The 27,338-nt window shown below is 55.8% G+C and overlaps 1 protein-coding gene across 3 annotated transcripts; it reads right to left on the bottom strand.

Moving 5' to 3' along the window:
- Positions 1 to 60: 60 nt before the first annotated feature.
- KDM8 (lysine demethylase 8) lies at positions 61 to 27,111 on the bottom strand. Of its 3 annotated transcripts, none has more exons than XM_055339790.1 (8): positions 26,971 to 27,111; positions 16,470 to 16,971; positions 14,416 to 14,582; positions 13,119 to 13,251; positions 9,947 to 9,991; positions 5,117 to 5,266; positions 4,324 to 4,377; positions 61 to 4,210 (listed from the first exon to the last, which is right to left on the bottom strand). In XM_055339790.1, the coding sequence occupies exons 2-8, from the start codon at positions 16,953 to 16,955 to the stop codon at positions 4,046 to 4,048; spliced, it is 1,200 nt and encodes a 399-aa protein (XP_055195765.1). In that variant the 5' UTR covers positions 16,956 to 16,971; positions 26,971 to 27,111; the 3' UTR covers positions 61 to 4,045. The 3 variants fall into 3 exon arrangements, with proteins under 3 accessions (XP_055195765.1, XP_055195763.1, XP_055195764.1); XM_055339788.1 differs by having other exon boundaries at positions 4,324 to 4,416; positions 26,971 to 27,109; XM_055339789.1 differs by lacking the exon at positions 26,971 to 27,111 and adding an exon at positions 26,511 to 26,581 and having other exon boundaries at positions 4,324 to 4,416.
- Positions 27,112 to 27,338: the final 227 nt, after the last annotated feature.

Raw genomic sequence — 27,338 nt, 5'->3', positions numbered from 1 at the left:
GCCCTGGGAGGCTTCACGTGGTAGCCCGTCCTCTCCTGGGCTCCCTGATAACTGAGAACCCCCTGGCTTGGGTCACTTGACCCTTCAGCGCAGGCCAGCCCAGCTGTCCCCAGCTCCCTGCAGTCTGGAGCCTCCTGTGGCCCAAGAGGCAGCTTGCCTGAGCGGGCAGGAGGCTGGCAGGCTGGGCTGGAGGGCACTCTCCTCCTGGGGCCCTCCACCCCTGCATGGCGACGGGCTGCCTTGCCATCTGCTGTCCTAGCTGCAGCTTCCTCCCTCTGTCCTGCGTCAAACCAGCTTCCGAATCCTATGCCCCTGCCCCCTCCGCCTCTGCTAGGTCTGCTCCTGGGGCAGCCGGCCCCCCCGCTCCAGGTTCTCCCACCAAGGCGACCTGCCCCTGACACGTCAGCGTGGTGTGGCTCCTGCTGCCCAGGGGCTCAGGTGTAGACCCGGGATCCAGGAGGCCGGGCTGTGCCCGCTGTTCCCACGTGGCATTTCCCTCAGTTCGGAAGGGCCCTCTGTTCCTGGCCTCGGAGCCCCTGCACACACTGTGCCCTCTGCTCAGGAACTTTCCCTTCTTGTTTCCCACCATTGTCTGTGTCTGGCTGCTCTTTGGATCTTGTCCCGCTTCCAGCCCTCGGTCCCCATTTACCCACACTTCCCTGCTCATCACACTTGCCTTCTGGTTCCTGTCTCCGTCTCTTCCACCCTGAATATCCCCTTTAGTCATGACCGAAAGCCTAACCAGACTGGCTAAAACAGGGAAGGACTTGGCCAGAAGGCATCCTTCCGGAGAAGCTTGACCCGGTGGGTCCCGTGATGTCACCGAGCATCCACTTTGCTGCCTCTGCTGTATTTTCATGAGCTGGCCTTGTGCGTGGGGCCTACTAGATGGTCTCCCAGAAAAATCCAGCCACTTTCTTCCTGCTAGCCATACTTCCAGGCCTCGCACACTAGTGCCCCAGCAGACACCTCATGGTCATAGCTCCACTCTGGATACTTACGGAGGCGGGGACAGGATGGGCCAGTTGGCACTAGCAAATCAGGGCTTGCCTCTGAGCCACAGAGTTATCTCCCAAAGATAACTGGACATGCTCTTATCAGGCAGGTGGAGAATCAACTTGGCACCAAATGGACAGTGTGGCCTCCACCCATGCAGGCAGGGATGCTCTGCCCCGGTCCGTTCCACAAGCGCAGTGCACAGGGGCGTCTAGCATACAGGACACGGTGGACAAATGACACCTGCTGATGGGAGGCTCACCTTCCCAGCCTCAGGTGGGTCTCATTGCCCAGCTTCCGGACAGTGAGACTGCTGCCAACTGGAGCTTCTGGGAGCCAGCCTGGGATCCCCGCGCTGCCCTCAGGAGGCAAACAGCAGCCCACTGATAGAACCCCATGGGTACCCCCCGACTGCATGGGGAGGTCAGTAGTGTCAGGCAGGCAACCAGAGAAGGGCTTTCTTGGCAGCCTGCAGGGATGATGGGAAGGCAGGGAAACCAGTTGAGAAAAGATGGTACCTTGGAACTGGGGTTTTGGGAGGGCCAGGGGGCGGGGGGGTTCCCCACAGCCTGCTTCCTGCCTGCCTGGCCTGGTGGTGTGGCTGTCAAGGAGGGGCAGGGTCATACCATGCAGGTCCGGTTGAGTCCTATGACTCCACAAGCTCTGAGCACTGGCCCCTGGCCCCTCCCCACCCAAGGCTTGCATCTCCCCTGCATGGATCCCAACGTGAACTTCTGGAGGACTCCTTGACCCCGCCCAACCAAACCTTCACAATTCTGAAGACCTTGTCTGGTGCCCCAGGCTTTTGGGATCAGGCCATTGTTGGCCTCCCTGTGCAGCCTGTCTTCACCCCCTGCTCCCCCTGCTGACACGGTCACTCCAGGAACTGACAGGACAGGTGACACTCGTGGCTGTTCCCTTTCCAGGCTTCCCCTCCGGCCCGTCTTACAGGCTGTCTCCTTGGCTCAGCACCCTTGCTTGTCCCCCGCTCCTCCCACCCCTGGCTCAGTCCAGGCCCCTTTGCTCCGGCTGTTCCGGTTCCTTCCTCTCCCCAGGGCCAAGGCCTTCCTGCCCCAGGGCTGCTGCACCTGTTTGTGGGCAGTGCTGGCCTCCTGGTCCTTCTGGCTTACTCAGATGCCGTCTGTGGTTAGTCACATCTGTCCCTGTCCCTTCACAGCCCTCACCACCATCTGCATGAATTCACTGCCACCCTCCTCTCCAGACCCTAGGAGACCGTGTGACCTGCCAGGGCAGGGCCACATCTGCTCAAGGCCACATGTGCCTGTCGGGGCAGACCCTGAGCAGGCCTCTGCAGCTCGGGTGGGGAGTGGGGGGCTGAGCTGGCCTTGTGCTCGCCCCTCCTTGGCTCTGTGAAGAGCTGGCGGGCACTCTTCCTTTGAGTGGCCTTGAGCCTACCCTCCACAGGGCTGAGGCCAGCCCTCGGCAGCTGCTGTAGCTGGCAGCCTTGGACCCCTGTCCAGAGGGCACCTAAAGATTTTGTCTTTTGCCACTTTACAAGGGACATTTGTTGGAGACGGCCAGGCCTCTGTATCGTGTTTTAATGCCCGTGTCACCTGGTCCCTAACCTCAGAAGCATGATGTTACAGATGAGAACGGTGGCTCGGAGCAGACGTGGGGCCTGGCAGTTGGGAGACCGGAGCCCCACAGTCACCCTCGGGTGGGGAGGGCTGTGGTGCAGGCAGGCCCCTGACTTAAGGGCTTCTGCAGAGCCAGGTGGCCGCCTTTCCTGATGGCCGGTGTGCCGGACACTATTTTCTATTTTATGACCCACTGCCTTCAGCGGCATCAATATTTGGTGTACGTTCTTCATCTGAAAAATTTGGCAGAGAACTATTAATGATGCCAGGTGGGGGAACCAGCGGTCTCCACAGAGAGCCCTCCCTCCACTTCCCGAATAGCCGGCCTCGGCCTTGGCCTGTGCCCTCGGAGCCCTCACCCCGTGTGAGTTCCAGCCGTCCTACAGGCTCCACCCGCCCCCCGCCCTGCCCCCATCTGCCTGCTCCAAACCCGGGAGCCCCAAGTGATAAAGCTCAAACGAGCAGCTAAGATTTCCAGCTGCCCACCGGTGCCTCCCACCCCACTCGGTTACCCAGGGTCCGCGTGTCAGCCAGGCCCGTCCGCCTGAGTGGCCAGGCCCCAGCTGCGGGAACTGCACCTCATTGGCTCCTGGAGCTCTGGAGCGAGCCTGTGGGCCCTGGCGCTGACTGCAGGGCCATCTGCTCCCCTGGGGGCAAGGCTATCTGCAAGAGGGGGACCAGTGAGACTGAGGGGCACGACGGGGGTTCCTGGGTGCTGCTGATGGTGGTTTCATGATTCGGGAACTGGCTACTGGGAGGGCGCACACTTGGAAAGCGTCAGGCCGTGGGTGTATGATAACTAAACCTCCCTGGACTTCCCGCCGTTGGCTGGGCTGGGCTGAGCGAGCCCACAGGACCCTTCCCTTGCCCAACACCATCTCACCAGAGTCTGCGTGTTGGGGTGTCCTGTCAGACCCAGTCAGGACAGACCAGTCGGTAGCAGTTGTAAGAATTCTTAACATCAGACAGCTACGTTCACGGACCTGCGGGGGCGGTCCACGCACCACCTCTCGAACGTTCTGGTGGGCGCTCCAGCTGCCCCGTATTCCACACCATGACCCGATGAGGTGCCTGTCCCAACCGTCACGGCAAGTAAGCCCAGGGGCTGGGTTGGAGTCCAGGGAGCCAAGCCCAGATCCCAGCTCTGTCACTGCACATGCTGCTGCCTGTGACCGCAGCTCTTCAGGCCTCGGTGCCATGGTCTCCATGGGGTGTCGGCCTGCAGCGTCCTTCTGGGGGCTTGCCCACCTGGCTCTGCTGCCGGCCCCTGGCCTGAAGCGTGCACCTTGCGGGGCCCCCCGCCCGTGTCCGCCCAGCTTGGTCTCCAGCACAGGCTTCGGCACAGGCCAGGTTGGGCTGGTCTCAATGCTGGGACCTGGCGACAGGCCAGCTGCGGAGCTGGGGATGCGTGAAGCCACAGCTGCTGCTGGCGTGTCATCCTTGCACTGTGGCTATGACCACCAGAAGCTGACCGAGAAACTCAAGTCCAGAGCCCGCACGTAATGCCAGTACTGAAGCGGGATAAACAGAATCTCCCCGGGAGACAGGATGCAGGACAGGGACGGGGCCTCGGCAAACCTGGGGAACTTGTCCAGGTCAGGATTCTCCACGTCAACCTGAGGAAAACAGGAGCTGTCTCCTGCCCACCCTCCCGAGACCCAGGGAGGGGCGGGGCATGCTGGCGGGAGGGGGTGAATGTGCAGCGTCACGCAGGGTCCCATGTACCCACCTGGCTCGTGTTATGAAGAAGGTGCGTCTCGTGTGGATATAAAGCCTCGGACTCCTGCGGGGAGTACAGGCGGATGTACTTCCTGCCCATCACCTGGGGGACGGGGACTCGTCACTCTGCTGCCTCCTCCTGCCGAGGGCAGGTCCCGGGACCCACCATCCGCCCACGCCTCTCCTTGCCTTCCCACATGCTGTTCCCCGCGCCCAGACTGCCCCATCCCTGCTGCGCACATTCTAGGTTGGGACTAGGTTCAGCCTCCACATACATCACGGATCAGTAACCAGAGAGGCTGGCCGGGTGGCCCACGGTCACCGAGCTGACAGGTGCCAGGGCTGGCGTTGACGCCAAGCAGTGGCTCCTGGGCCCAGCTCACAGCCTCTCTCTAGAGCCTCTGGGCTGGAAGAATGTTCCCGTCTGTTAAATTCTCTGGGTCTCAGGACACACCATCCGGTGGCCGAGAAGCCGTGCCCTATCTGGGGAGAGACTCTGGAACGGGGATGCTGACCTGGTTGAGGCGAAGGCAGGCGGCGTGGGGATGCCCGCTCAGCCCTGAGATGGCGCCCGGCCCTGCTCTGCCCTAGGGACACGGCCAGGATCCCAGGGGCTCCTGGTCCCAGAACCACATCCGGAAGCAGCCCCAGCCAGAAGGAGGGCCCCACAGGGGCCAGGTACCATCCCTGTGTTTTCATTTTTGCCCACATCCCTCTCTGGAATTTAAACACGGATAACGTGGCCAGGCCTCACGGGGCTGGGCAGGAGGAGGCAAAGGCTGATGTTCTGGAGCATCTCCCACCTGGACCAGGAAGTTCTGCTGAGGGTCCTGATGAAGGGGGGACACAGTGCCTTGGGGGCCAAACCAGGCATTAATGGTGATCTCTTCCTCCGCCCCGTCGCCCAGGCAGCAGTAGTCAGGGATGCTGATGTCCTGCCTCAGCTCCGGGATCTGTGGGTGTCCAAGCACACGTGGAGGCTGAGCCAGGGCTGGGGGGACACACCAGCCAGCACTCAACAGGCCATCTCCCAGGAGGGCCAAACACACTGCCTTTTTGGGTAACACCACGACTGCATCTGCATTTTACTGTAGGGGAATTTACAAACCAATTGAAAAAATAAATATACAGGGGCGCCTGGGTGCTCAGTCGGTTGAGCGTCTGACTCTTGATTTACGTCATGATCTCAGGGTCGTGAGATCGGGCCCTGTGTTGGGCTCTGTGCTCAGCAGTGTCTCTTTGTCCCTCTCCCTCTGCTCCTCCCCTAATGTAAGCTCTCTCTCTTACACATAAATAAATACAATGTTAAAAAAAAAGAAATAAATAATTATTAGTTAAGAGTTACATATAATTTTCTTTCCAGACTTGTTTCTCTGCCTATGCATTTTATTTTTGTTTTCTTTTCGAAAAACCTGATAGTACTGTTCTGCACTTAAAAACACCAGCTCGCGATGTTCCGAAGAGTGCAATGTTTTTGAAAACCAAATGAAAAGAAAAACCAGAAAGAAAATGGAATTGGCTATCAAATCTCTGGGAAGGAAGATTTTCCAAAATTGACTAACGAGAAAGCAGCCACTGCGCACACATTTTAAATACGTTCATTAATACAAAGACCAGTAAAGGGAGAAACTTGAACTGTGGTCCGTGAGGGTTAATGTGCTCGTACAAAATAACAAAAATAATAAGGATCCTGGTACGTAAGTAAGCAACACAAATAATCAAAGGGCAAAAGCCAGATGGTGCGTAGAAATGAATTAGATACAAGGAAGGGGCTGCCGGCTCCCCCGCCCCGGCCACTGGCCCCGGCCGGCTGACAAGAGGTGCTTTGGAACAGCAAGCAGTGGCCCCCCCTAGAGTTTTCTTCTAGCCCTGCGTCCTCCCCGGCTGGGGCTGCACCCGGCACAAGGTGCTGCACCCAGCAGAGTGGTCCCCAGTGCCCCTGCCCAGGGCTGATTGGGGTCTGGACACCCCGGCCCGTGGCCTCCTGAAGGCTAGCCAGGGAGCGCTTTCCTCACCGGCGGATGTCGGCTCGCTCCCGCGGAGGCCAGGCCGCCACAGCCCCGTGCAGCCCCAGACCTCCAAGACTGCCTGCTGCTGGGGCAGGTGGCTCAGAGGCTTGGGGAAATGCCACAGAAACCCAAGTCTGGTCCCTAATGGGTGCCAAGGCGGGGACCCCTCTGCTACTTTCCTCAGGTATTTTGAGAGTGACATTTCCCTGCTCTGCCTGGGCGGCGACCCTGGCCACTCTTTCAATAATAGTGGCTCTGAGTTCAGGATGCTGAGAAGCCACTGATCGATCCCTAGAATGGCAGGGGCCTCAGGCTCTTCTGTCTCAAACAGCCTGTGCAGACATACAGAAATGCTGCTATGTCCACTGCTCTGGGGGTAACCTACAAGTTCCCAATCTGGGGGTCCCCTGTCCTGTTGGCCAGTGTGGGGGGGTGGGGGTGGCAGGTCCCAAAGGCCTCTGGGAACCTCCTGCTTCTCCACCACCACCAGGCTCAGTGACACTGCACACCTGCTTCTAGCTGGGACTGCATCTGACCCCCTCGCCTCACCTCACCATGGAATGCTCAGAAGCTGACTGGTCCCTGATGACATCAGGATCTCTGAAATGGGACTGGTTGATCAAATGGTGTAATCAGAGCCACTGGCCAAGGACTCAGCCCCCCCCCCCCCCCAAGAGAAGGAATGCTTCCTGGACATGACTGATAATTAAAGGGAAGCCTAGTGTGGTGGCCAAAATCTTCCATGATGGGGGGCCCTGGAAGGAAAGGCAGTAAGAGGTTTTGAGCCATTGAGCTTGGTGGAGGCAAGAAGGCAGTGCAGGGCCTGCCAGGTGGTGGTCTGGGCAGCAGAGGTGAGAGCACCCCTCTGGGGAGCTGAGGTGAAGACCCAGGTGGCCGTCCAAAGGCAAAATGTCTTCAAGGGCTTGGTTCGTCTTAAAAACAATGGGGCACTTGGCCTTCCACTTCTAAGACAGCTTCCTCTTGTTCTAGTCAAGTCGAAAATGGCTGCTCTAGGACATGGAGGCTTCGGGGGACCCCTGGGGGGTGTGACTGAGGTCAGGGGGCAGGCTGGCCACGCACGTGGGATGGCACAGTAGGGGCCTGCTCCCATAGACTCCCCCTTTCCTTCAGAGAGGGCAGGAGGCAGGATCTCCAAGCCCTAATCCCAGAGGCCCAGCCCGGCCTGGCTCCGGCCCCTTTAGTTCTGGTGTGCAGGGTCCCCTGCCAGGACAGGCAGAGAGAGTAGGCCCCCCGCCCCGGGGCAGACCTGGCACAATCGTGCCCCATCCCCCCAGATCTTCCCCCTTTGGGGTATGAGCCCCGTCCTGGCCCTGGCCACGTGCTGCCCTGCTGAGCCCCACCGTGGTGTCTGGCCTGGCCCAGGCACCAGCAGAGTCCCTCTTGGATCCCCCGGCTCCCCTGAGCGGGCGCTCAGTCTCAAATCTAGAGTGTTCCCTGACAGCTACTTTTCCCTCAACTCGCCTAGCCACCTGCATCCAGGTGTGCCGGCTGCTGACACCTGTCTGGAGCCTGTCAGCTTCCATGGGCATCAGCTCCCCGCCGATTCTGGCAGCAGCCTCCTGGAGGTCCCCTCACGTCCACAGCTGCCCACCTTCCCTTCCCCTCCAGGATGGGGCCTCGGCCACCTGAGAAACACCCCAACCCTCCCAGCTGCCCAGCACGTGTCCTGCCTCTTCAGCCCCACCTGCTGCATCCCTCCCCACCAGGCTCTGGGCCCAGCCCCACTGCTCCCCTAGCTGGCACGGCCCCCTCTCGGCCCCCTCTTGGCTCTGTTTAGACCCGCATCAAATACGGCGCTTACAGTGACAACTAGCTTAGACCCAGAACGTACACGGAGAACTCGTGACACTCAGAAGGAGATAAACAACCCAATAAAAAAATGGGCAAACTATCCGCTCCACGGCTGGAGACCGCTCGCCTTTCAGGCCCTCTCCGTCGCCTCCTGGAGACGCCTTCCCTGCCCTGGGCTCGCAAGCCCTCCTCCCCGAGCAGCCCCCTCCACGCACTGCCTCTGTTCTCCTGGACATGCCCCTCACCAGCTCTGGGGTAGGGGTAGGACAACTCTTCCTTATCCTGCCCCCCACCCCCCACCCCCACCGGGCCCAGAACATGGTGCAGAGGGGCCCGCGAGGCAGCCCAGGCCCAGGGGTGGGGGTGTTGCAGCCCGCGATCCACAGACAGAGTGAAGTGAGGGGGACGGGGAGGGGGTGGGCAGAAGGCCAGACTGTTCGACGATCTCCTTGGGATAAGCCCTCAGGTTGTCTCCGCCTAACCAGGCAGCTCTGAAAATGCAGAAGGCAATGGTTCTTCACTTTGTTCCCTCGTTGGGTCTGCGTTTACAAAGTCTGTTTCTTCTCATTATGATGAGTGTACCTTGCTCTGCGAACAGCAGAGAGGAGAGACCCCACACGCCTTGCCGCCCGCAAGCACTGCCCATCTTCTGGGGGTACTTCCTTCTGTCCCCACCAGAGCAAAGGTCCCTGTGTACGTGATGGCGCGTCCTGACTTTCTCACTTCCCGCCAGCCAGCCCCTGGGGTCCCATGACCGTGTCGTGAGTGAGCACACCTCAGCCCCCCGGGTGCTCAGGGCCCTGGGTGACCCGCGCTGCTACCGGGGTGGGGGCTGAGAGTGATCCTGCATTTCCATCAGCTCCCGGGGCACTGGGAGGCCACGCTGGGGTGCCCCCTTCTTAGGGCTGACAGGTGAGGGAGAAGGAGCTGATGCAGGACTTCTGGCTCCTGGATGCTCTCCCAGGCTCCCCTGAGGGATCTCCTGGGACACCTCCTCTTCCCGGGACCCTCCTGCTCAGAACCTCCCAGGTTCCCTGCTGCCCTGCAGCTAAATCCGAGCCCTTGGTCTGGCCTTCCAGGCTCACCCAGGTGGGCCCCAGACCCCTCCCCCTTCTCGCTCTGCTCTCCTGAATGCACCCTCCCAGGCAGGTGGACTAGGCCAGTGCCCGGGCCTCGGTGCGAGAGGCGCCTCTGGCCCCCTGGACCCCGCTCTGCCTCTCCACCCCGCTTGGAGCCCCCTGAACTTCCGCTCTCCAGCCAGCCTGTCCTGAGGGTCTTCAATCTGGCCCACCGGGGCTGGGCACCCGGGGGAATGGAACCTGGGCCTGCCAGGCGCCCCAGGCCCAGCCCTGGGGAGACAGCCTCACAGGTGGGCGACTGAAATGGGGTGAGGGCAGTGCCGGGACCCCCAGAGAACTCCAGGGCAGGGGAGGCAGCAGCCTGCTCTTGCCGGGTCGGGGCAGAGCCTGCCACCCTCGCGTGGCTCCCCGGGACCCATTCCTCAGCTCTGACCACACCTGCTCAGACTTCTGGCTCCCCACGCCCTTCACAGGGGCCACCTCCGTCCAAGTCATGGCTTCCTCATACCCCCACCCCAGGCTCGGGCCCTGGGGTTGGCACGCCTGGTCTGTCGCTGGCCACCTGGCAGCTGCATCTGTTCTCCTGCTGCCCCGCTGGAGCGGAGGACACGTGCACCACACCCGGGGGTGGCCAACGAGGCTGCCAGCCTCTCCTGCCTCCCTCCCTGGGCTCTGAGCCCAGAGGGCGGGAGAGGGTGGGCGGGTCAAGGACGGGGCGCGGTCTCAGACTCACCTGGTCAAAGAGCTGGTGCTGCGCAAGGTACCCGACGTCCTTGGGCTAATCCGCAGAAGGGAAACCAGAAGTGACAGAGAAGCCTGGTTAGTCGTGGAGGGACACGCCCCGGGACTACTGCTCAGGGGCTCTCAGAGCCGGGCGCGCCCCAGCCGCAGGCAGCCACGGCCACAGCCCTCCAGTGGGTTCGCTTGGTCCCCTCTGTGACCCGTCTCGGGTGGGGGTGGGGCTGGGGAGACTCGGGGGCTGGGGCCGCCTCTGTAGGGACTGCCCCGGGCTCAGGCTCCCCCTGGAAATGAAGAGGCTGCACGCACACGAGGATTTCTTTTTTCAATAAAAATGGAATCATCTTATGTGTGTTACTTTGAAGTCTTTTGTTTCATTTAACGACAACCTCACGAATGTCTCCTCAGGTGAGCACACACAGATCTGCGTCATCTTTCATCTTTTTGATGGATTCGTGTTTTATAGCCAGGACCCCCATTAATTCAACTGCCCCGCTCCCCCGCTGGCGGACAGTCAGGTTATTTTGCCAGTGTTCCCACAAACAGCCTAATATTCTAGTCCCCCAAAAGTAGAACAACTGAGTCACGGAGTGTGTACAGTTCAAATTCTAATAGCTTCAGCCAGCTTCTTTTCCCAAAATTCAGCACATACTGTCTTCCCAGCAAAACCGTGAGTGCCCACTGCCTACGGCCTAGCCTGTACTCCTGGGAGATGGTCACTTTGTGAACATGCATCAGATGGATGACAAGATCCAGCTTCACTAACTGGGCTTCTTGGGAGGTGCGTGTGGGCTCTGGAAGGGTCGGTGTGGGTAGAGCCCCCGGGGGGCTGGCCGCCACGCCCCCAGCCACAGCCTGGCTCCCACGGGCTCTGAGGCTCCTCCCCAGGATCCCTTGAGACTCTGTGCTGCCGGCCCTCTCCCTCATTCCCTTCTCTTGCTGATAACCATGGAAGTCACAACATGCCAGACCCGGTGGGCAGGGCCGGATCTGTGTGATCTCTGCTGTCACGGATGTTCTGGCCCAAAGACACTAAGTCAGGTTAATGGGGCACTAACCACGCTGCGCTTAGAGCTTTGTGTTTTACTCTCGCCACGACCCTCTGAGGAAGGCATTAGTAACCTCTAAGTAATCCCAACTAACCCTGACTCACCCACAGTCAGGGCACTGGGCGTTGAGAGGTTAGATGACCAGCCCAGGCCACACAGCCAATGACACAGTGCTGGGGTCAACGCTCTTTTTTTTTTTTTTTTAAGATTTTATTTATTCATGAGAGACACACAGAGAGAGAAGCAGGCTTCATGCAGGGAACCCGATGTGGGGCTCGATCCCAGGACCCTGGGATCATGTCCTGAGCCAAAGGCAGACGCTCAACCACCGAGCCACCAGGCATCTCTGGAGTTAACACTTTTGTACCTGAATCCAAAGCCTGCCTTCCTGCCTACTTGACAAACTGCACCTCTGCTTCTGGCCTCTGCTCCAGGCACTAGGCTTCTTTCCAGCAGAGGGAGATGGAGTGAGGCCGCTGCAGCAGGTGTGCTCTGGGGCACGGCTCCCTTCTCCAGGCCCCAAGGTGATGGCGGAGTGAGCAGGAGTGGGTGTGGAGGGCAGGAGACACAATAATGGCAGATGTCTGTGAGCACTGCCAGAGGAGGCCGCAGCCCAGAGAACCACCCTGGGCCCTGGCAGAGGAGGCCGGACACTTAGGAGTGGAAATGATGGGGGCAGGCAGAGTAATGGTGGGGGTGTGTGTGGGGGGGTCCCTCAGGAGCTTGCAGTTACAATGCGGAGAAGGCCAAGGGGAGAAACTGTCAGCCAGCAGGGTCACCATCCGGACCCTTCGACTGCAGCAGACCCACGATGAAACCGGATCAGAACTCTCTAGAGGCTGGGCCTGGGGCTGCCTCCAACGTGGGGAGTGTGTGGAAGAGTCGCAGACCACTGATTCGAAATTCCCCAACCTCGGGAAGGACTCTGCTCTCTGGGCCAGGAAGGGTGGCCAGGACCGCGGATGCTGGGTGGACACCCCTCCCCTTAAAGGGTCTGTGCGCCACGTGCGGGCTTCCCTTCTGAGCCCAGAGGAATGGTTTGGGAACTCCAGGGCAGAAAGGCTACATTCTCTGCCTCCAGGACCTCAGGAAAGGGAAGCCACCCCCTGCTCTTACTGTTAAGAATCTGAAATGATAAGGGGTGCCTGGGTGGGTGGCTCAGTCAGTTAAGCATCTGCCTTCAGCTCAGGTCATGGTCCCAGGGTCCTGGGATCGAGCCCCACATGGGGCTCCCTGCTCAACAGGGAGTCTGCTTCTTCCTCTCCCTCTGCTCCTCTCCCCTGCTCGTGCTCTCTTTCTCTTTACTTTTTAGTGTTTTTTTTTTGAATTTACATTCAATTCGCCAACATATAATGTAACACCCAGTGCTCATAAAATCTTAAAAAAAAAAAAAAAGAATCTCAAATGATAACACAGCACAGCTGCTTTCGAAAACAGTCTGGTGATTCCTCAAAAACAGTTAAACGCAGAGTCACCGTGTGACCCAGTGATTCCACATCTAGTATACGCCTGAGAGAAATGAAAACACACGTCCACACAAAAAGTGGAACAGGAGCGTTCCCAGCGGCGCTCTTCATGGCAGCCAGTGCGCGCCACCCGAACGGCCGTCAGCTGCCGCATGAACAAAGTGTGCTGAGCCCACCCAAGGGGATGTTCCCCAGCCGCAGCAGGGAACCGAGTCCTGACATGTGTGACGGCGTGGACGAACCCTGAGGGCATGGTGCCGGAGGCGGCCAGACACAGAAGGCCACGTATCATCCAATTCCGTGTATACACCAGAATTGTCCAGAAACAGCGATTAGCAGGTGTCTGCAGACATGGGGGCAGTGCAAGAGGGGCAAGCGACTGCTCATGGCCTCGGGACTGAGGAGAATGTTCTGGGATTAGATAGTGGGGCTGGCGGCACTACAGTGTCTTATAAAGACATTAAAAAACCCCACTGAATTCTACCAAAAAAATAATAAATAGAAGGACCTGAAATGAGCCAGTGTTCTGTCTGCTGCGTGGCTGGCCTTTCTCGCCCTGGGCCTCCACTGAGCCCTCTGACCCCTGCAGCGCCCCAGGGTCCTGTGTGCTCCCCACCGCGAGCACTGCAGGAGGGGAGGCACGACCACGTACCTCACTCCTGATGTGTCTGCTGATGAACTCGTTGACCGTCATGAGCGTCTGGGACCACTCCTCGTCTGTGTACCTGGAGCCAACTTCCACCGGCACTGTCCGGCAGCCGGCGATTTCTTGGATATACTCCAAACTATGAGACGGAAATGGATGGTCAGCATGGTCGCTTTTGCTGCGACCTGCCGGGCACCCGCCACATGTGCTTCACACTGGCCTCCTCTCATCCCCACACAACCCCACAGGGAAGGGCTGCTATGACCCCCACTCTGCTGGCCACGGCACTGGGCATGGACATGTGGGGTGATGTGCCCACCGGTGCCACGTGGCTTTGCAGAGAGACCCAGGGAGGCCATCTGCCAAGGTTCTTGCTGGGAGGTTCTATCTCCCTGCTGGCCAATGGCCCCGCAGTTCTCACTGCTCACCCTGTCTCGGAGCTGAGAGACCTTCTTTGAGCAAAACGGCAGACAGCACGGCAGGGGTGCTGAAGTGCCTGGGTTCTGAACTCGGGCGGCCTGGCTCTGGCCCTGCCCAGGGACCTTTGGGAAGTTATTGTTTACCCCATTTGTAAAAGAGGGTGATGACAGTACCTGTCTCTTAGGACGGGGAATCAGAGAAAGAGAAAGCATGGCAGGTGCCTACCCTGGCGCTGGTCTGCAGTAAATCACATAACGAACGTTTATGGGGCACTGGCCCCGGCAGCCAGAACTCTTCACATGGCCTCAGCGGGAAGCACTCCCTCCACACCCCACCAGAGACAGGGGACCTGATCAACCGTCTCAGAGGCCCCTGCTCATCTCATCTCCTCAGCTGTGGCATTATGGCCCCTGTCCAGCGGCCTGACCTGCTCTCATCACCATGCATCTGAGGGGGAACCAGGAGCAGAGGTGAAGAGGGAGCAAGCCCAGGAGCCCCGCCGAGAGGGGATAGGACGTGTCTTGGGTTCTCACTTCTGCTCTTGACCTCAGGGCCCCTGGGCGAGTACATGAAACCCCTCAAATCCCAAAAAATGGCATTAACCAACCCAATGCCACAGTGCCAGGTGAGCACACCTGTTTAGAGCAAGTGAGCCGTGGAAGGTGCGGATCCTACAACCCCTGGCACAAGCTTGGGGCACTGCACCTGCAATCCCTGGTTAACCCTTGGCAGTTCCCGCTGGGACCAGTCGGGAAGTGAGCTCGAGGCTGCATTTCCTTGGGATGCAGGGAGGCAGAATTGGAGAGTCTTGGGGCTGGGGGTGTGGGGGTGGAGGCGGGGGCTGGAATAGGCAGAGGGAACTCCCATACTCAGAGCCACCCACCTCCACCTCTTCATGCACGGCCACTGGTCCGCCACGCCTTCCAAGATCACAGGCCTCCCAGGAACCAAAAAGTACTTCCTGAAATGCTCGAGGGATGGACAGTGAAGCCGGGGGACCGTTCTCTCTGACGTCATGTCTGGAACCAAAACAGGGTCGTACCTTGCTTTCTGTTTAAATCAAAACACAATGGTAAAGAGTGCAGAAAAGTTAACATTGGAGGCGTTGGGCTGGGCATCTGCGTCCACAGGAGGCTGACCTAATCTGTCATTGATCGTGGCAGTTACCACTTGTTAGCACTGTCCCTGCGCTGCCTTCTCCGAGTCCTCCCCGGCGACATCCAGGTTTCTTCCTTTACTAGTTCATCTGACGTGTTCCATTATAAAAAGAACAGACGGCTTTTGCTGAAACTCCGCAAGAGGGGAAAAGTCACCACCCCAAATGCCACTTGCTGTAAGAGGACCCTTTCCCAGGACTGTGAGTGCCTGTGACGCGTGTGGCTGCTGACGCCCCAGCGGGAATGCACAGGTCAAGCAGCTGAGCCACAGGTCAAGACTCTGTGCGGTCCCGGCCAGGTCGTGTGAGTGGCTGCACCAGAACATGCTCACCCTCCTCCCAGCTGAGTGACATGAGCAAGTCACTCTCTCGGGCCTCAGTTTCCTCATCTGTTATGCTTTTGGGAGACGGGACCTCCCATGTAGAGTACCCAGGATCATTGGCGGGGGTGGGTGTCTGCTTCCTCTGCCCCCGCGGGCCAGAAACAAGGCCTCGCACTTGCCTGTTCTCGGCCTTGGTATTCCCCTGCTTTGGTTTTCACACCTGCCCTCATCAAAGAGGCCCTCCCTGCCCACCCTATGTGAGCAAAGCCACCTCCCTCACCTTTCTCACCACAGGGAGATGACGTTCCTCTACAGCCTCCTAGAACTGAGGCTCCAGGAGGAGCCCTTCTGTGTTGTACCCTCAGCGCCTGGCACATCTGGGCCACTGCTGGTGCTCCAGAGTCGCTAAGTAAACCCCCCTTACAGGCTTGGGAATGGGGGGTGGGGATGGAGAAGGCACAGAGGGGCCTAGACACTGGGGAGCTTCTGGGAACATGAAGCCAGGCAGACCGAGTCCAGAGCATGAGCTACCCCCCCATTAGCTACACACGCACCTCAAGGCCACTGACACCACGAGCTCTGTCTTGGGTACGGGGCCACCTCCATGTTCCCTTGGGACAGATGTGGCAAGGGGAAGGGAGCCCCTGGGTCTGAGGACACAGGCACTTGCCCCTGGATCTGCATGTCCACGCTGCTCCTGAAAGGTCAACCAATACACTATGCCGGCGGTCCCCCTGGCATCCTCGGCAGCACCGGGTGGTAAGGAAAACCTCGTCTGCTGACCTCATAGCCAAAAATGGCTACCTCTGTTCTCGCCTTTTTTTTTTTTTTTTTTTTGTTTAACCACAGAGGAGGTTGAACATTTCCCCACATGCCTGTGTAACAGCCCTATTTCCTCCCGGGGAAGAGATACACCCAGGGGTTCATAGGTGAGGGCTGCACGCGTGGTACCCGAGGCCCTGTCTGCACCCACCCTCGGCTCTGCAGGCTATTCTTCGTCGGCCCCAGACATCAGGAGCCACCTACGCCAGGACCTCAAGGCCGGGACCGATCAGCCACGGTGCCAGAAGGCAGCTGCAGGAAGTAGCTCGCCCCAACTCAGCAGCACAGAGAGCCAGGCAGCCTGAGACACGGGTGACGCTTCAGCCAGCTGACCACAACAGGCTGCCTGCAGCTCTGGCCTGCACGAGCACCTCGAGCTGCTGCTCTTGGCCACAGGGCTTCCACCCGCCCTCTCTCCTGAAAGGGGCACCGCTTTTGTAGAAAGTGGGGGGAAGAATTGAGAAAACAGACCAAGCCTTTCCATTTCTAAATCGACAGAGATGTTATTTTCAGCCAGAGGTAAGCATGCCATGAAGGCTCACCCCTGGGGACAGCTGACTCCTTCCTTCTAGAAAAAATGGGGTTGGGGGGGGAGGGGCACCTGAGGTGTGGTGAGTGGTGATCTCACCCAGATACCTTCATGCTGGGTGGCTCCTGGGCTGGGCCAGGCCTCTTTCCTGAGCGGAGGTGCGCCTGGAGAATGGCAGCGACTTTAATGAGGATGTCCCCAAGGATGGCCGCACCCATCAGCAGGCCCATGTCACAGACTTTCAGGGCCGCAGCCACTGCGGTGGTGTCCCCGGGCTCCTCGCACAGACACACAGCCTTCAGGAGGCAGCCAAAGGCATAGACGCGGCGCCAGTCCTTGTGCACGTCCCGCCATGGCCCGGTGTTGAGTCTCTCCCAGGAGTAGTCCAGGATGGCCTCGCTGGCCTGCAGGCACTCACTCCGGCAGCCCCCGCAGAAGAGCTCGGCGGCCTCCTGCAGCAGCTGCACCACGCTGCGCTCCACGTTCTCCCCAAGTTCCAGGGCCAGCTCCTCTTTAGTGGGGGGCAGGAGCGCCCGGAGGGCCTCCCGGAGGGCACCAGCTCCTGCCAGGGGCTCTTGGGTGTCTTCAGCCATGGGGCCCTCTACCAGTCTAGTCAGATGAAGGTGGTGGGAGAAGAAAGAACAGTTAGAGCAACAAATCATCTTGCACACCTAAATATACACATTTGTAGATTTTCATAAAATCAAACTGGGGCAGGGGATGGGGAGGGGGAGCTGGTTCTATGATGACATTCACTGGCCAAAATGTCAACCACCGAGCATTAAAAAATAGATACTTAAAAGGCAATCTACTGAATGAGAGAAGCTATTTGCAAATGATGTAACTGATAAAGGGTTAGTTAGTATCCAAAATATATAAAGAACCAACACAACTCAACACTCACAAAACAAACAAGCCAATTAAAAAATGCACAGAAGACACGAACAGATATATTTCTCCAAAGAAGACATATGGATGACCAACAGACATGTGAAAAGGATGTTCAACATCACTCATCATCAGGGAAATACAAATCAAAACTATAATGAGATTTCACCGCACACCTGTCAGAATGGCTAAAGTCAACAACATAAGACATAACAGGTGTTGGTGAGGATGCGGAGAAAGGGGAACCCTCTTTCATTCCCATCTTGGTGGGAAGGCAAACTGGTGCAGCCACCCTGGAAAGGAGTTTGGAGGTTCCTCAAAATTAAAAATAGAACTATTCTACAACCCAGCAATCCCACTACTGAGTATCGACCCCCCAAAACACAAAAATGCTAAATCAAAGGGATACATGCACCCCCTTGTTTACTGCAGCATTATTTACAATAGGTGAACTGTGGAAGCAGCTCACGTGTCCATCAACTGATGAGTGGATAAAGAAGATATAGTGTGTGTGTGCACATACGTGTGCATGTGCGCACGTGCATGTATGTGATGGAATGTTATTCAACCATAAAAAATGAAATCTTGTCATTTGCGATGACATGGATGGAGCTAGAGAATACATTGCTAAGTGAAATATGTCAGTCAGAGAAAGACAAATACTGTATGACCTCACTCATATGTGGTATTTAATAAACAAAGCAAACAAACAAAGGAGAGAAAGAAACCAAGAAACAGACTCTTAACTATAGAGAACAAACTGATGGTTACCAGAGGGGAGTGCAGGGAGGGATAGGTGAAATAGGTGATGGGGATTAAAGTGTGCACTTATCATGATGAAAAAAATAATTTTAATAAAATGATAAAAAAATAAAAAATATATAAAGTTATTTTCCAAAAAGACAGACCACACAGACTTCCTCCCTTCCGGGCTCCCATGGCTTCCCATTACGTGTCCTTTGTGACAGCATCTCATGTGTCATGATTCTACAGTGGCCTTCTCTGCCAGGTACAAACTGCAGGCAGGGCCCTCGTCTGTCTGGAGTCACCACGACATTGGGGCACAGTATCAGACTTGCCGTGGGCACTGGATAAGTGTTCAGAGAGGAACATGTACTGTCCTTGTCTGGAATGCCTCCAACACTCTGCCTCTCTGGCAAACTCCTACCCAACCTTTAAGGCCCACTCTATATGATGCCCTTTGGGAAGCCTGCCAGGACTCTGACAGTATTGTGTGTTCGGACAGCTCTTGACTTATCTTAACAGCTCTTGTCCCAATGTACTATGAATACTGGCCTACATGTCCGTCTCTCCAATGCTAGCTGGTGAGCTTCTCCAGGGCAAGAACAGGTCTTATTTCTCTATATTTCCCTAGAGCCCAGCTCATAATAGGCACTCAATTAAGGCTACTGAAGGAATGAGATCTTGACTTCACAGGAAGAAACCTGGAAATACATAAAACCTACAAAGAAAGGAAAAATAGCATAGCTGGTGCTTTTGGTGGGAATATATATGGATGGCAGGCAAGTCCTAATGCAGAAGAGCTAATATGTGATTAGGTTCTCACAGGTTCATAATTGCTCACAACTGATGATTCACCTGTGCTACTACGTGCTAGGTATACCAGCAGTTGTTATATGCCCTATCTCATTTGATGCCAAGAAATAGGGACCATCGTGCTTTTTGCGGAGGCTGTGCTATGCTAGGGGTCAAGGACTTCTCCCGTGGAGGGCCAGAGAATCCACATTTCAGGCCTGGCAGGCGGTAGTCACTGCTGGTACTGCTCTGCAACTGTAGCGTGTATGGTATGTAAACGAACAGGCGTGGCTGCGTTCCAATAAAACTTTATTTACAAAAACAAATGCTTCCTTCAAGCTCACCGAAATCCATTTCATCTTCTTCCTGGGCACACAAGACTACATTTCCAAGTCTTCCTTGCAATTAGGTGTGACCAACGTCAGCAATGGAGCCACTTCCAGGCCTGGCCCCTGCACACCTCCTATAAGATTCTCTAAGCTTTCCCTACACACTGGTGGGAAGTGAAGGATTTGGGGGCCGTAGGGGATGACAGAGCCATGGAAGCCACCTAACCAGGCAAAATACACCCCTGCTGGAACAGGCTCAGGAGCCAAAAATAACTTGTATCGTTTTGCGCTAAATGGTCGATGTATGTTAGAGCAGGTGGCTGGCTCTGACGCAGACACTCCTATTGTTGAAGAAATGGATGCGCAGACCGCAGAGGGTATTTCTGAGTTTTGTGGCTCAAAATCCTTTTCTCTTTAACACACCTCCGTTTCCTCTTGAGGAGTTTCATCTTGCCCACTGAGGTTGGTCAGGAGGGGTGCTGCCAAGTGGTGAGTACGTGTGCAAAGCTGGGCCATTGAATGGCCTCCCCTGAATGTCAACTTTAGGCAGATCAACTGGACTGGAGACAGCTGATCTCTTCATTGTCTCCCACTGGCTGCTTCCAGACCAGGGTGTCCTTGCTAAGGCCTCACGGTGAGCGCCCCTGACTCCTAGGTTCCAGGGCCATTTTCCTTCTTGTTCTCTCCCAAGGGCACCCTTCCAGGTTCCATTCATTCTGCGGCCTCAGTGGCCTTCTGATTAGTGTCTTCTTCCTTATGTCAGCCAGGGTTGGCGTCTTTGGTTAAGTGAGAGGACCCTAGTACGCCCACATAAGTCATCGACACCCAATATCCCCTGGTGGATGGTGAAGGCAAATGGAGACGTGCCTATGATGAAGCCGTATCAGGTGCATCACGCCCTGCGAGGGGGAGAGCCGCAATCCCCAGTGGTCCCTGCCTCCTGTTGTTATTAACACCCTTATCCAATTCCCTCCTCCTGGGTGCTGACAGGACCTATAACTGAGTGAGTACACAGAATAATGGTCATTGCAGATGCCATTAGGAATAAGGACCTTGGCATGGGAAGATTGTCCGGGATCATGTGGGTGGGCCCACCAATTTAATATAGCAGTCCTTGAAAGAATCTTTCCTGTCTAAAGTCAGAGTCAGAGGGAGAGGTGATTGCAGAAGGATCAGAGAGATGCTGTGTTGCCGGCTTTGAAGATGGAGGGAGGGGGTCACACACCAAGGAATGTGGAAACCTCTAGAAGCTGGACGAGGCAAGGAAATGGGATTCTCCCCTGGAGCTTCCAGAAGGGAGTGCTGTCCTGCCAAGACCTTGATTTTAGCCCAGTCAGTCCTGTGTTGACCTTCTAACCTAGAGAACCGCAAGCCACCAAGGCTGTGGTAATTTGTCAGAGCAGCAATAGAAAACCATTATGATTTTCTTCTAACCAACAGATGTCCAAGTTTGATATGTGTAGTCATTTTTTATGTTTTGGTTTTGTTTTTTGGCCTAAGATGGCAAAGGTGATGGGATGCCCCTCGATCAGGTTACATGAGATTGTAACTTCCAGGGCGAGCAGACTCTCCCTACTGCCTTCCTGGCTGGCGTGCACTGATGAAGCAAGCGGCCATGCTGGACATGTCCACGTGGCAAACAGATGGCGGCGGCTCAGGGCCAGCAGCGAGCCAGGAACGGAGGCCCTTGGCCCAACAGCCCCCAGGAACTGAACTGTTCCAACCACCACAGGGGTTTAGATCCTTGTCTAATTGGGCCTTCGCATCATAAGAACTCTGTCCTGACACCCTAACTGGAGCCTTGTGAGATCGTGACACAGACGGCCCCTCGAAGCCACACCCAGACTCTTGACCCAAAGAAACTAAGATAATAAATGTGTTGTTTTAAGCCACTAACTTCATGGTGATGTTATGCTGCAGTAGATAACTAATAAACTCCCCTATCCAGACTTCCCTGACACCCTGGCACTCATCTGTTACCCACACAACAGAGCGAGAGGAAATACATGGCTTCCTTTAGCACCGTGTATGAGGAAGTCAGCAGCAGGTAGTGAAGTGAAGACACATGAATGAATGCTAGAGGTGTGGTCCCTAAAGGTAGGCTGGACAGCCCCTTCCCTACCTCTCGGCTCCACTTCAGCTCATTCCTCCCCAGCTCACGAGGAACAACAGACAGAATAATGGGAGTATTACATGATTACCTCACGAAACCTCACAACGACCCCGACCCCGTGAAGCCAAGAACATACTTACAGACTAGTTACTGTAAGGCAGGTGTGCTCCAGGCACTTTTTAATTATTTTTTTTTAATTTTTATTTATTTATGTTAGTCACAGAGAGAGAAAGAGAGAGAGGCAGAGGCAGAAGCAGGCTCCATGCACCGGGAGCCCGACGTGGGATTCGATCCCGGGTCTCCAGGATCGCGCCCTGGGCCAAAGGCAGGCGCCAAACCGCTGAGCCACCCAGGGATCCCGCACTTTTTAATTCTTACAGAAACCCTAAGAAAGTATCCTTATCTCCACTTGACAGATAAGGGAGCTACGGCAGAGAAGTTAAATGACTTGCCCAAGGCACTCGGCTAGGAAGAGGCGATGCAGAGATGTAAAACTCGGGCCGTCTGGCCCCCACTTCCATGATCTTATATAGGTAAAGGAATGGTGCCATGCCATCTCCAGCCAGCCTGTGACAAAGCTGGGAATTGGGGTGCTCAACCCTCAAGAAGACTCTGTAATGGAGGGATTACTGTCACTTAACAGATGAGAAAATCCCATCACTTCACGACAGGAGAGGACCCATCTTTCTTGTGTGTCATTATTTCTGAAGTACCTCTTCTGGGGCCTGTCCTAAAGTTGTAGCAATAATGTAGAGCTCTTCTCACTCCATCTATTCCATGGCTCCCCCACCTTGCCTCTTCCTCTCATTTGATTTGTACCTCACAGCGTAAGGTGGATAGGAAAGTATGTGATCATTTCCCCTACAACCCTATCTTATTTTGTCCAGGGACAAATGAGGTGACTTTACTATGTGCCGTGTCAATGCTCCGTGTTTTATGTCCGTCACCTCCTAATCTCATGATGTGTTTATTCCTCCTTATCTCATGATGTGTGGTTTTACAGATATGAACAGTTAAGATTTCGGAGACTAAGCAGCATAGAACGTGGCAGCGTTTACCAGAACACTCTTCAGCTTTCGGGGTGAGGGCTGAATCCGTTTTTGGACCTGTATCTCCTAGCTCGGGCCTTGGCGCGCAAGGGGTATCTTTCCCCACTGGCCCCATGAATGATGGGACAGAGAGCCTCGAGGGGCCTGGCCATCACCTGCCAGGATGATTTCTATCTCTAGCCTCCTGGATTTGTAAATGTCTTTGTGTTGGTCAAACAGCCTTCTTGGGAGAGCTGCACAGTCCCACCTTCCAGCACGGCCTTATTTGCTACCCACCCCAAAACTGCATGGGTGCCCATCAACTGGCCTCCCTGGTGGCTTCACGGCTCATCACCTCCTGGGAGCCACCCACGTGTCTTAGGAAGCAACCTTGAGAAATCTCGAGTATTCAAAAGACCTCATATCTTGCCTTCTCTCAAATGTCTATTAAAAAAAAATTTCCCAGAAGACCACTTATTTGCCTTACTATAAAAATGGCTTCCACTGGGGCCTTACATACCAGCTTTCTAAACTGGTCTCTTAGTGGCCTTAAAAATTGGCTTCCCAGAGGATTTTAAATGGGCTATATAAACTGATTCCCTGGGATGCAGATTACAGACTTTGTAAAGTGACCTCTCAGGGTGACCTTCTAAAACAGCCCTTCACAGAGCCCACAAAGGCCTTACAGAGCGAGCCTCTCCAGGTGGCCTGGTGTGCTGCTCTGCAAACTGGATTCCCAAGGCGGTCTCGTTTGGTCTCCATAAACCAGCCTCCCCAGGGAACCTATGGGCTACTCTGCAAACTGGCCTTGGAGAGGGCTTCCTACAGATGGCCATGTCAGATAGCCTTCTCGGAGAGAGCCTCAGGTAGGCTGCACAAAACGGTCTCCTCTTAGCCACATAACACAGCTTTAGGAACTAATTTCTAATCCAGAGTTCCTCAGTGAATAGCCTTAAGGAGGTCTTTGGAGATACTTATGGTGACACTATGTGACAGAGTTTTCCAGAGGTGGAGATGCTTCAGGATAGCTCTGAGGTTGTTTTCTAAATGATTTTTTTTCGGATTGACTCTGTATGAGCCTCCAGCATGGCCTCCCAAGGGGCCTCATGATTGACCTTAAAATACGAGCCTCCATGGGGCGCCTGGCTGGCTCAGTCGGTGGAGCGTGGGACTCCTGACCTTGTGGCTATGAGTCTGAGCCTCACGTTGGATGCAGAGATGACTCAAAAATAAAATCTTAGGAAAAAAACAAACAAAAAAAAAAAAAACAACAAACTACTAGCCTCCCAGAGGGCCTTACGTTGGCAGCAGAACCAACTTTGCATGAGAAGGTGGCATGCTGGTCATTATCTGAGTAATCTTACAGTAATTCTAATCTTACGGCTTCTCAGAACTTCTCATTATTTAGCCTTCTAAAGAGTTGCCGTATCAAGCAGCCATTGGTGGAGGAGCCACATCCTACTACGTCAGCCTTCCAAAGTAGACTCACGAACGGTTTCAAACACAGGCTTCCTTATACTTTGGGCCCGTGTCTGGGGGTCAGGTGAAACCCAGGCTTTGTCTTAGTTTCACAAACCAACCTATCTCCTGTGGTGTCTTCGGAGCACCAGGAACCAGGCTATGTTCTACTAATTAACCTTCCCGTTAGCTCCTGTTACCATGGGAAGCGGCCTTACGGGACAAAGGGCCTTTGCCAGCTGGGTCAAACACCCTCTTGCTGACTGTAGGAAACTATCTTCTTGAGCAGGTGGCCTCACGTGGGCTACACGCAGCGGCCAGCACACAACCAGCCCTCCACTGAATGTCAGGTATAGGCTACATGAAACCCACCTAAACGGCCTCAAGTCCTGGCTTTACAAATCGGCCTGACATCCCCCATGTATCAGTCTGACAAATAAAGCTGCTTGATAATTATATTAGTTTTCCAGAGAAAGGCATCACCCTGAGCAGCCTGTGGCCTGGCTTTATTGACTGGCTTCCCAGAATTCCTCACTGAATTGCTTTCTACAAAAGGTTACACTAAACAGTCTTCCAGGGGAGGGGGTCAAGAATAGACTGTGAAACAGTATTTCAGAGTGGTATTGCAGATTGGTCTTCAATTTGGCCTCCTAGAGTTCCACAAAAAAACAAAAGGGCGTAAGGAGAGGTTGTCCAAACAGTCTTCTGGTGGTCAGATATAGGAGGGTTAACTATAGAATATTTCTGACAAACCAGGATGTTAAATATAGGCCTTTTTTTTGGCTTGGCATACATTTTTCTCTTGTAAAATCTTTTATTCTCACGATTTTCTCCAATGTTTTCTTTTTAAAAAGATTTTTATTTATTTATTCATGAGAGACACCGAAAGGCAGAGACACAGGCAGAGGGAGAAGCAGGCTCTGTGCGGGGAGCCTGATGCGGGACTCGATCTCAGGACCCCAGGATCATGACCTGAGCCAAAGGCAGACACTCAACCACTGAGCCACTCAGGTGTCCCTCCAATGCTGTTTTTCATTGCTTGGAACTTTCACTTCTGTAAGCAGGAATTTTCATTTTACACAAGTTGAGCATCTGGAGTGCTATTAGTAGCTTTCTTTCGCATATATGTAAATTTCAGTATTTATTTAATATTGCCTAAGTATTTACAATTTAGGACTGGAAAAGTCAGAAACTAGGGTTATTCCAGGCCAACTGAGAGGTATGCTCACCCTAATTACAGGCCATATGAAAAAGCTCGAGGGGCCTTATATCATCACGTTAAAGTCAGTCTCCTAAACTCCAACAGGTATTAGCCTAGAGACCTCATGTTGGTTATAGACTTTTTTTTGAAGTGAGGGTGCAGGTGTCAGGTACAGAAACAGCTGGAGTGGTCTTTGTGTCCTGCCTTTGTAAACAGACTTTTGAGCGCCAACATGGAACAGCTTTCAGCGGGAGGTCAGGTACAGGTCCCATAGAATAGCTTCTCTTGGTGGGCTGTGTCTTGGCTTCTTCTTTTTTTTAATACATATATATATATATATATTTTATTGGAGTTCAATTTGCCAACATATAGCATAACACCCAGTGCTCATCCTGCCAAGTGTGTCTTGGCTTCTTATAAAAAGCCTTCCTGTTGATACATGAAGCGATACTCTTGGCATGGGGGTCACGTAAAGGTTGTATGAACTAACCTTTGTAAATCCGCCTAATGCGAATGTTATAAAAGGCTTCTTGTCGGTTGTATGAAACACAAAGGAGATGAGCAGAGGCTCTATGAAGCCTGCACTCACTTCCTAAATCCACCATCTGCATGGAGCACATCACCTAAGTAAGCCGGTTTTCCGTTGGCGGACAGCCCGAGTGGGTTCCGCTGGTTGCAAAATAAAGCCTCCTGAGGTCACCCGTCACATCCCAGAATTCTCTCTTAAATCATCTTTAAAAACCTACAGCAGGGATCCCCGGGTGGCTCAGCGGTTGAGCGTCTGCCTTGGGCCCGGGGCGTGATCCTGGAGTCCCGGGATCGAGTCCCGCGTCGGGCTCCCTGCATGGAGCCTGCTTCTCTGCCTCTGTGTCTCTCATGAATAAACAAATAGAATATTAAAAACCAACCAACCAACCAACCTACAGCAGCCAGCTCCCGGGGTAGTCCCCTAAGTGGCTTCTCGGGGAACCCCGGCAGGCCTCGCAGCGGGCGATGGGCGCGCGGTGTCAGAGAGCGCCACCCCAGCCCGGAGGGCTCACCCAGGCCTCGGGCTGACCCCAACCGCCCGAGCGAGCAGCCTTCCCCGGGTGCCTTCCAGACTAGCAGCCTCCATCCGGCTTCCTGGGGACAGGCTGCCCACCGGGTTCTGAAATCTCTCCCATTTTACTGCGGCACCATCCAGCCGCGAAAGCCGTGCGGAAGACCCCAGGAGCTTCCCGGGGAGCTCTGGGAAGCTTTCCGGAGAGGTCTGCGAACACCTGGCCCCTGGCCGGCCTACACACCTGCGCCGGGGTACCTCCCGCGGCCTCCTAAGGGGTCGGCGTCGGCGCGGCCGCACAGCTGCCTCCCCGACCTCGGCGCTGCGGGGCACACAGACCTACCTCCGCGGGACACCTGCGCGCGGCGCTAACACCTACCCACCCAGAAATCCCTGCCCTCCAGGTGCGCCACACCAGCGGGGCACCCGAGGCCTCACGCCCCTTCCCTTCCCGGGCCGCCACTGCTCGCGGCCCACCCCCGGTGTGCAGCCCGCCCCGCTCCAGGCCGACGACCAAGTAGATTCGGCCCGAAAGCAACCGCAGGGAGATAGATACCTGCCGAGGAAATAAAAACTCGCGCAGGCGCATTAGCGTTGCACCGACGGGGACCGTCCCCTGGCCCCGGGAACTGCGCAGGCGCACATCCCCCCCCACCCCCGGAAGGCCTCACGCATGCGCAAAAAGAAACGACAGGCGAAAGGTGAGCATCACGCACGCGCGGGGTCTACGCGCCTTCCCCCCCCCCCCCCCGCCGCAGCGCGGGAAAGCTGGAGAGCCGCACAACGGCGTTGTCACGGCGCATGCGCCGACTCTGTTTTCCCTTCCCACTCACGCCCCAGAGACGCTACTTGACAGAGCGGCCCCCGGGGCTTTCCTAGGCGCACGCGCGAGGCCGTCTTTCCCGCCCCCGCCCCCCCCCCCCGGCCGCTTCGTCTTTAACACTGCGCCTGCGCAGTTCTCCCCTCCGCTTCTGAAGAGCCAGAGCCGTCCGCCCTCTGGAGCTGCTCACACTCACCTGTCTCGAGTACGGGCGGTGTCGAGTTGCCCGGAGGCTGGCGATCACTTGTTCGGTTCGGTCGGAACTCTCCGGCCCTCTCCTCCGCCCGGGTAGTCAGGCTTGCCGGGGTATCGATCACTCGGTGCTCGTCTGAGCAGCACGGGGTGCCTAGCCGAGCGCCGAGCTGTGGATGCCGCGGCCCCGCCCCCGCCCTCGGCCCCGCCCTCGGCCCCGCCCCCGTCCCGTAGTGTTTCCGAGACCCGCGGGTGCCGGCTGCCAGCAAGGGTGCGGGCCTCTCTCCGGTCTCTCCTCCCTCCTGGGGTCACCTGCGAGCTCCTCAGCTCTGATAACTTCCTGAGCTCGTCAGCTTCGCGCCCGCCATTGCA

Source organism: Nyctereutes procyonoides, unplaced genomic scaffold, assembly GCF_905146905.1.
Source record: "Nyctereutes procyonoides isolate TBG_1078 unplaced genomic scaffold, NYPRO_anot_genome, whole genome shotgun sequence".
Classification (NCBI taxonomy): Eukaryota; Metazoa; Chordata; class Mammalia; order Carnivora; family Canidae; genus Nyctereutes; species Nyctereutes procyonoides.
The sequence above is the reverse complement of the archived record's forward strand: the minus strand, read 5'-3'. Positions and strand labels throughout refer to the sequence as shown.

Bases quoted from the DNA above. Each gene is read 5' to 3' on its own strand.
- KDM8 (XM_055339788.1), bottom strand. From the start codon at position 16,955: ATGGCTGAAGACACCCAAGAGCCCCTGGCAGGAGCTGGTGCCCTCCGG. The intron at 13,252-14,415 runs GTGGGTGGCTCT...TCCGTCTCATAG, and splicing joins CCGTGCATGAAGAGGTGGAG to TTTGGAGTATATCCAAGAAA. The intron at 4,211-4,323 runs GTGGGTACATGG...TGTTTTCCTCAG, and splicing joins TTCTTCATAACACGAGCCAG to GTTGACGTGGAGAATCCTGA.